The sequence below is a fragment of the Elephas maximus genome, chromosome 15, assembly GCF_024166365.1.
Source record: "Elephas maximus indicus isolate mEleMax1 chromosome 15, mEleMax1 primary haplotype, whole genome shotgun sequence".
Taxonomy (NCBI): domain Eukaryota; kingdom Metazoa; phylum Chordata; class Mammalia; order Proboscidea; family Elephantidae; genus Elephas; species Elephas maximus.
Genome location: NC_064833.1, coordinates 3,624,526 through 3,634,054, shown reverse-complemented (window position 1 = coordinate 3,634,054; position 9,529 = coordinate 3,624,526). Strand labels below are relative to the sequence as shown.

Here is a 9,529-nt window from a genome sequence, read left to right as displayed (position 1 = left end):
TTCAACAGCTACTGCAGCAGAAAATCAACAGAAAACTGCCAGAAATTCAGGCCGGTTTCAGAAGAGGACATGGAACCAGGGATATCACTGCTGATGTCAGGTGGATCCTGGCTGAAAGCAGAGAATACCAGAAGGACGTTTACCTGTGTTTTACTGACTATGCGAAGGCATTCGACCGTGTGGATCATAACAAATTACGGATAACCTTGTGAAGAATGGCAATTCTAGAACATTTAATTGTGCTCATGAGGAACCTGTACATAGATCAAAAGGCAGTTGTTCAGACAAAACAAAGGGATACTGTGTGATTTAAAGTCAGGAAAGGTGTGCACCAGGGTTGTATCCTTTCACCATATCTATTCGATCTGTATGCTGAGCAAATAGTCTGAGAAGCTGGACTATGTGAAGAAGAACGGGGCATCAGGATTGGTGGAAGACTCATTAACAATGAAGATGACACAACTTGCTTGCTGAAAGTGAAGAGGACTTGAAGCACTTACTGATGACGATCAAAGACCACAGCCTTCAGTACAGATTACACCTCAACATAAAGAAAACAAAAATCCTTACAACTGGACCAGTAAGCAGCATCACGATAAACGGAAAAAAGATTGACATTGTCAAGGATTTCATTTTAGTTGGATCCACAATCAACAGCCATGGAAGCAGCAGTCAAGAAATCAAAAGACGCGTTGCATTGGGCAAATTTGATGCAGAGGACCTCTTTAAAGTGTTAAAAAGTAAAGATGTCACCTTGAGGACTAAGGTGCGCCTGACCCAAGCCCTGGTATTTTCAATCACCTCATATGCATGTGAAAGCTGGACAATGACTAAGGAAGACTGAAGAAGAATTGATGCCTTTGAATTGTGGTGTTGGTGAAGAATATTGAATATACCATGGACTGCCAAAAGAACGAAGAAATCTGTCTTGGAAGAAGTACTACCAGAATGCTCCTTAGAAGCAAGGATGGTGAGACTGTGTCTTACATACTTTGGACATGTTATCAGGAGGGATCAGTCCCTGGAAGGACATCATGCTTGGTAGAGGGTCAGTAGAAGAAAGGAACACCTTCAAGGAGACAGACTGACACAGTGACTGCAACAATGGGCTCAAGCATAACAACGATTGTGAGGATGGCACAAGACTAGGCAGTGTTTTGTTCTGTGGTACACAGGGTTGCTATAAGTCAGAACTGACTCGACAGCACCTAACAACATTCTTTTTACTGTCTGTATAGCTTTGCCTTCCCCAGAATGTCATATAGTTGCAATCACACAGTATGTAGGCTTTTCGGACTGGCTCCTTTCACTTAGGAGTATGCATTTAAGGTTCCTCCATGTCTGTGGTGTGACAGCTCATTTCTTACCATTGCTGAATAACACTCCCTTGTACCGAAGTATGTGTATCCATTCACTTAGTGAAGGGCGTTTGGGTTGTTTCTAATTTTTCGCAATTATGAATAACGCTGCTATCAACATCTGTGTGCAGAATTTTGTGTGGACTTTTTAAAGAGCACGGAGTTAGGAGCTTGGAGTCCCTTGACAATCATCTAGCTCAACTGTCTCAGTTTAAGGATAAGGAATGGGACCCTGAGAGAAGCGAAACCGCGTAGCCCCACACACAGCTGGAGCCTGGCCTGGACTTTCCAGTCCAACCAAAAACCAAACCCATGGCTGTTGAGTGGATGCCCTATAGGACAGCGACCCCATAGGACAGAGAAGAACTGACCCATAGGGTTTCCTAGGCTTTTTTTAATCTTTAGGGAAGCAGACAGCCACATCTTTCTCCCTACGACTGGCTGGTGGGCTCAAGCTGCCAATCTTTTAGTTGGCTAACAGCCAAGCGCTTTAAGTACTGCGCCACCAGGACTCCCTTTCCAGACCAACATTGAGCTTAAACCATTCCACCCCTAAGAGGAAATGGGACAGGAGAGAACAGTCCTTGCTTGAGCCTTACTGTGTCGGGGTTGGAGCCTCCCCACAGCCCAGCAGGGCTCTCGTTGAATAAACAGAACACTGGGCTCAAGCAAGTAAGGGGCTTGCCTGCCACACTGCTAACTGCAGCGGATGAAGCCCTGGTCAGCTGGTGGAAGCCCCAGGCTTGGCCTCCTCCCAGGTGTGGCTCTGTGGCTCCTGCCTTCAACAGGTCCCTGCCGAGCCCCTCTCCTGGGCTCCCAGGTGGTGGACCCAGGCCCTGCCCTCTCACCCAGAGAGAGCCAACACTGACCTTCCCACTGATGAAGAGCCAAGTCTGCCAGGCAGATGACAGAACTGAGCCTGTGAGACTTCTGATGGTGAAGTGACTTAATCAGTGAGACAGAAAACCCAGCAACTGGGCCCCAGGCAGGTCTTTAGGGAGGAGGAAGGAATGCCTTCAGCCTCCAGGTCCTGTCTGTCCTTTGATTCTGACCTTGCTTTGGGTGAGTGTTTGACGTTTTTATTAAGCATTTCAGGTTTGTTTTTAAAATACGGAATCCTAGATGATTAGAACTACAAAAGTCTCTCTGGAACCATGTCCCAGACCCCACTGGGTTTTACAGCGGAATGTGTTCGGGTCCAGGCAGGGCGAGGGGCTTGCCTCAGGTCAGCTGGGAGGCAGAGCCCGTTTCTTGCCTGTCAGGTCGGTGGGAGCCCCAGGTGATCGCACCCCGGCCTCGGCTCTGTGTGCGGCCTGGGCTGGTGTGGAGGGCCGGCCAGGAGCGGCCCGGGAAGGCCCCGCCGGCCACGTCCCTCCCAGGCTCCTGGTTCTCCGTTCTAACGCGCACCGGCCCTTTTCCTGTTGTTTACTCCGCTTCCCCCTAGGCCCGGCCCGCTCAGGTTTACCGCCAGTAATTAACCAGGAAGGAGCCTTCCACCCACTTCCCGCCGACCTCCTCCGGCCGTCCACGCCCGGGATCCACGCCAAGGGTACACGCCCGGCCAACTCCGCGTCCTGGGCGGCTTCCTGGAGGCGGCGGAGCGCGGCCTCGTCCTTGCCCCCTCTCCAGGGTCCTCACCACGGTTGCCCCAGGACAGGTGCGCGCCAGAGCGGGGGACCTGCGCACACGTGACCCCGGGGGCTGGTGACGTCGCCTGCCACCTGGGGGCCCCGCCCGGCCCTCCTCGGGTCCCTGGGAGGGGCGAGCGGCGGGGGCGGTGTGCGCAGCAGTCACCCCGGGACCTGCCGGCCGGTTCGGAAATGACGGGCTCGCGCGAGCCCAGGCCCCGCCCCGCCGCCCAGGCCCCGCCCCGTCCCGGGCCCGCCCCTCCCCCCGGCCCATGCCCCGCCCCCTGCCCCCACGCCCCGCCCCGCGGAGGCCTCGGCTGAACAGGCGGGCTGGGGGCGCGGACCGGCGGCGGCGGAGTGGGGCCCCAGCCGGCTCCGAGCAGGGCAGCCGGGCAGCATGGCGGAGCCCGAGCCGCGGCAACTATCGCTGCCCTCGGGGCTGCTGGAGCTGTGCGCGCTGCTGGGGGCTCCCCGGGGCAGTCTCCGCGGCGCGGGGCAGGTAAGGCCGCCGCGGGCGGGAGGCCCCGGGCCCGGGGAAACTGAGGCAGGGCCGCCCGCCGGCGCGGCCCCTGGCGGCTGCGCTTCTCGGGGCCGGGCCCTCTCGGCCAGGGGAGCCGGTGGGGGTTGGCCGCGGCGGGGTCGGGGAGCCAGGCGCCCTGACAGCGGTGCCCCAGCTGCTGCGCCACCTGGTACCCAGTGCCCGGGAGAGGGACCCTCAGGCCGCACCTGTGTCCCCCGGCCCGGCCGGCGCCCCCGCCAGGCCCTGCAGCCTGTGCGCCCCCCCAGGTGCTCACAGCGCCCCGCGGCCTGGGACCCAGGTCCCTCTCCCCGCGGTGACGGTGCGCGCAGAGGTCAGGGCGGGTCCAGTCACCCCACGCCTGCCGGTGTCGAGGACAGTACCGGGAATCGGGGACTGGTGAGGGCCTGTGGTTTGGGGGCGCCGCCTGCCCCCTTCCGGGGGAGCCGCGTTGGGAGGTGGCTGGACGCGCGGCGACCAGCTGGACTTGTTCGGAGTGATTGACGTGGTGAGGAAAAGCTCTCACCTGCGCCCGGGGTGATTCTACGTCCTTTGGCCTGTGCTGCCGCCGGTGCTGTCGCCGGTGCTGCCGCCGGTGCTGTCGCCGGTGCTGTCGCCCGTGCTGCCTCCTGTTCCTGCACGATGCCCCCCGCTTGGGCCAGGTGCTGGAGACAGGGGGCCGAGCAGACAAGGGGACAGCTGGAAGCTCCTGAATTACGGTCCCGAGCACCAAATCCTTGCTGCTTCGCCATTACGTGATTCCCTTCACCACAGAAAGTAGTGGGTATAGTACTAGACTCTGGGGCTGAGAAAGTACCGAGATTTTAAGTGTGAGGTTTAAGGACGGCATTCAATTTGCATTCGGTTGTTTGCAGATGTGCCAGGCTGTTTTTCTCACTTGCTGTCCAGTCTTTTTCCTCCTTTTTTTCCTCTCTGACAAGCCCAAATCGCTTTCCCCGGAGAAGCAGCAGCAGTTTTTGGAAATTCTCACTCTCCTTGTTTTGTCCTGTGTTCTCAGGGTTCCTTAATTCAAAAGCCTCTTGCCCACTCCTTGCTCCATCTGTGGCCCTCTTTTTCTCTTTGCCTAGGAAGCCATGTCTGTGTCCTTTCCGTTGGTCGGTGAGTCATGCCCAGGGTGTTCAGAGTCTCCCTGGGCAAGCCTTGAGTCTCTTTCCAGATGGCAGCATTGAACAGGGAGAAGGCGTTTGAGTACTGAGGTGATGCCTGGCTATCCAGGGACAAGAGGACTGCGGGGCTGAATGACCCGGGCCAAGAAAAGGGAAATGTTACTAAAATAACTGAATGAGCAGTTGGGTAATGGCGCAGAGCAGCCCACTGGGACTTTAGTGAACAGCATTGCTGTGTATGGGAACGGTTTCTGTTTTGGCCCCTTCCTATCACCCGCTCCCCGATGATCTCAGCATGCCCCTTTTGAGTCCGAATCCTCTGTCCCCTCCTTGGTTGACCTCAGTTGTCTCCCAGCCTTTATTTGCCAAAAGGCATTGCCTCATTTTTTTTAGAATAGGAAATGACCTGGTTTCAGTTGCTGGGTTTCTCAGAAGACCGCTGTCTTTCCTGCTTGAGTGATTACAACATGTAGACGGGTGGCCTCAGTGTGAGACGGGTGTCTGAGAGCCACCTGAATCAACTAGAACAGTTATAGTGGTCATTACTGACCTGAATAGGCTGAGACATTTCATGAGGTCAGATGAGTGTGGACAGTTCGCTAATCTGCATTTTAATTTTGATCTTCTTTTCTATCCTCTGGGGCTGTGAGGGGTTTGGCCAAGGAAAAGTTTTGGAGAGAAAAAGGAGTAGGAAAAAGAGTGTTCAGAGATGGCTGTAAACTTCCTGGACGTGTTTCTACTTTCAAGGCCAACGTTAATGTTATAATTAACCAGACATGATTTTATTTATTTTGTTTTATTTTTTGTAAGACTCCTAAGTGAATTTACAAGGGTTTTAAAATTATTTTTAATTACCCTTAAAAGTCACAATTCTCCTGTGGCTCAGGCAATGGGCGACACTGGGAGACAGAAGCCCGAAGGGATGAGAAATGCCCAGCTGACAGTTAAGACAGCCCAGCATCCTAGCTTTTTGTTTTATTTCTTGGATGGGGGTAGTGTTTCTTTTGTTGAGAAAGAATCCCAGGGTGCGATTTGTTATGAATTGAATCGTGTCCCCCCCCCCGAAAGATATATTGAAGTCCTAACTCTGGTACCTGTGAATGTGACCCTGTTTGGAAAGAGAATCTTTGAAGATGTGATCAGTTGATGTTAAAGTGAGGCCATACTGGAGTCAGGTGGGTCCTAATCCTATGTAAGTGGTGTCCTTATAAAGAGGAGAGGAAACTCAGAGATACAGAGGGAAGGCTGCCCGCCAGTGAAGCTGCATCTCGAAGCCAAGGGATGCCTGGGGCTACCAGAAGCCAAGAGAGATAAGGAAAGGTTTTTCCTCAGAGAGGACAAAGAGAACATGGTTCTGCTGACTCCCTGAATTCAGGGTTCTGGCTTCCAGATCTATGAGACAGTAAATTTCTGTCGTTCAGAGCCACGCACTTGATGGTACTTTGAACAGCGGCCCTAGGAAAGGAATACAGGTTTACTCCCCGTGTGAGTTACTGCGGTACTTACATTCCCCTCCACTCCTTGGCTGTCAGGGGTCCCCCTGTTGTTGGTTGTTGGGGCAGCATTTCATTCTGTTGTACGTAGGTTCACCATGCGTCGGAGCTGACTCCACGACAACTAACAACAAGAAGGAGCAAGGGCTCTGCCACGGGAGCCACAGCCTGTAAGAGGGGACTGAGAAGATGGGGTTGCAGAGGCCCGGAGAGGGAGCAGTCAGGACAAGGCTAAAGAGCAGAAGGCAGGTGTGGCTCAGAAGCCCAGGGAGGTTTCAGGAAAAGGGGCTGAGCAACCATCTGGCATGTTGTATGGCGCTAACTCATTAGCTCCTCTGGCTGTGGTTTGCATCAAGAGATGATTTCATAGTGTAGTGATGTAGTTCTCAGTCTCTGTGTGTCTTAGTTACCTAGCGGTGCTATAACAGAAATACCACAGGTGGGTGGCTTTAACAAACAAATTTATTCTCTCACAGCTTAGGAAGCTCGAAGTCCGAATTCAGGGCGCAGGCTCTAGGGGAAAGCTTTCTCTCTCTTTTGGCTCTGGGGGAAGGTACTTGTCTCTTTGGCTTGTTTCCTGGTTCCTTGGAGATGTCCATGTGGCTTGGCATCTTTCTTCCCCCATTTCTGTTCTGCTTCCTTGTTTAGTCTCTTTTATATCTCAAAAGGCTAAGATATACACTATACTAATCCTACCTCACTAGCATAACAAAAACAACCCATTCCCGAATGGGATTATAACCGCAGGCATAGAGGTTAGGGTACACATCACAAAATTTTGGGGAACGCAATTCGTCCATAACACTATGGATGTAACTCTTTCCGTGAAGAAGAAATAGGCCATCATTATCATAGTTAATTAGGTCAGAACTGTTGGGCTTTGATAGGAAAGTTTTAGAAAAGTTTCATATCATGAAGAAATAGACTCCTTTCACGAATGGTACCATGAAATGGGTTTCCCATGTTTGATCTTGGTTCTTACTGGTGTTAAAATTTTTCCCCCACAACAGCACAAGTGGACTAATCCAAAAGTTAGGAAGTTTCCTGAATACAACCAAACACTTTGAGGGACAGAGTATCAGGGGTGGGGGTCTGGGGACTATGGTTTCAGGGGACATCTAGGTCAACTGGCATAACAAAGTATATGAAGAAAACGTTCTGCATCCCACTTTGGTGAGTCATGTCTGGGGTCTTAAAAGCTAGCAAGCAGCCATCTAAGATGCTTCAATTGGTCTCAACCTACCTGGAGCAAAGGAGAATGAAGAACACCAAAGACACAAGGAAAATATTAGCCCAAGAGAAAGTGAGGGCCACATAAGCCAGAGACTCCATCAGCCTGAAACAGGAAGAACTAGATGGTACCTGGCTACCACCAATGACTGCCTTGACAGGGAACACAATAGAGAATGCCTGATGGAGCAGGAGAAAGGTGGGATGCAGACCTCATATTCCTATAAAAAGACCAGACTTAATGTCTGACTGAGACTGGAGGGACCCCAGAGGTTATGGCCCCCGAACTCTCTGCTAGCCCAAAACTAAAACCATTCTCAATGCCAACTCTTCAAACAAAGATTAGACTGGACTATAAGACATAAAATGACACTGGTGAGGTATATGCTTCTTAGCTCAAGTAGACACATGAGACTATGTGGGCAGCCCCTGTCTGGAGGTGAGATGAGAAGGCAGAGGGGGACAGGAGCTGGCTGAATGGACACGGGGAATACAAGGTGAGAGGAGTGTGCTGTCATACTGTAGGGTCACATAACAATGTGTGTGTAAGTTTTTGTATGAGAAACTGACTCAAATTGTAAACTTTCACATAAAGCACAATAAAAAAAAATTTTCCCCCGATTATAAAAATCGTTGACTGAGTTTAAAGCCGACACCAAGCTGCGTGCAGTCGAGTCAATTCCGACTCGCGGTAACCTCACATGACAGAGTACAACTGCCTCGTAGTGTTTCCTGGGCTGTCATCGTTGTGGGAGCAGATTGCCAGGTCTTTCTCCCTCAGAGTCACTTGTGGATTTGAACCACTGACCTTTCAATTAGCAATCGAGTGCTTAACTGCTGTGCCACCAGGGCTCCTTAGAATTTAAAGCATGCAGCACACTGAATGTACCATGTAGTCACTGAGTGCTGTCATTGTGGAGGAAACCCTGGTGGCGTAGTGGTTAAGTACTACTGCTGCTCACCAAGAAGTCGGCAGTTCAGATCCACCAGGCACTCCTTGGAAGCTCTGTGGGGCAGTTCTACTCTGTCCTATAGGGTCGTTGTGAGTCAGAATCGACTCAACAGCAGTGGGTTTGGTTTTCGGTTTTGGTCACCGTGGAGGGGCCCTGCTGGTGCAGTGGTTAAGAGCTTGGCTGCTAACCAAAAGGTCGGCCGTTGAAATCTACCAGCTGCTCCTTGAAAGCCCTGTAGGGCAGTTCTGCTCTGTCTTATAGGGTCGCTGTGAGTTGGAATCGACTCAACGGCAATGGGTTTATGGGCCATTATGGACTTTTTTTAAGTGTGAAGGGCCTCCTGGTGGTTTCACTGATACTTGCTGAAATGTTGACTCTTGGCAACTCCTTTTCTGCTGGTCAAGGTCGGATTTCTCACTGTTGAAAGTGACGTCCTTCCTGATACTCTAAGTTCCCTCAAAGACCCTTGATTACCCACTCTCCCACCTCTAACCACTTCTTATCTTCCTGTATTAAAAAAAAAAAATGTTGTTTTTGGAGTGGTATGTCTTAGTTATCTAGGGCTGCTGTAACAGAAATACCACAAGTGGATGGCTTTAACAAACAGGAATTTATTCTTTCACAGTTTAGGAGGTTAGAAGTCTGAATTCAGGGCACCAGCTCCAGGGGAAGGTTTTCTGTCTCTGTTGATTCTGGGGGAAGGTTCTTGTCATCAATCTTTCCCTGGGTCTAAGGGCTCCTCAGCACGGGGACCCCAGGTCCAAAGGACATGCTCCGCTCCCAGCTCTTCTTTCGTGGTGTTATGAGGTCCCTGTCTCTCTGTTCTCTCTCCTTTTATCTCTTGTGAAATAAAAGATGATGCAGGCCACACCCCAAGGAAGCTCCCCTTATATCATCTGATCAGGGCTGTGACCTGAGTAAGGCTGTTGTATCCCCCTCAGTCCTCTTTAACATAACCTAAACTTGCCTCAGTAACCACAGGCAGAGATAAGGATTTGCAACACACAGGAAAATTACATCAGATCACAGAATGGAGGACAACTACACAATACCGAGAATCATGGCCTAGCCAAGTTGACACATTTTTGGGGGGACACAATTCAATCCATGACATGGTAAGATACACATTTCACAAAATTTACCATTTTAACCATTTTTGAGTGTACAATTCAGTGATATTAAGTACTTTCACAATGCTTTATAGTCACTACTATCTAGCTCTG

At 51.3% G+C, this 9,529-nt stretch overlaps 1 protein-coding gene across 4 annotated transcripts in view; it reads left to right on the top strand.

The window, feature by feature from the left end:
* Positions 1-3,285: 3,285 nt before the first annotated feature.
* The window catches only part of DENND3 (DENN domain containing 3), a 94,219-nt gene continuing 87,975 nt past the window's right edge, over positions 3,286-9,529 (top strand). For all 4 annotated transcript variants that reach the window (XM_049853499.1, XM_049853498.1, XM_049853497.1 and 1 more), the window contains exon 1: positions 3,286-3,485. In XM_049853499.1, the coding sequence (XP_049709456.1) occupies positions 3,384-3,485 (102 nt within the window). In that variant the 5' untranslated portion in view covers positions 3,286-3,383. The remainder of the gene's footprint in view (positions 3,486-9,529) is intronic.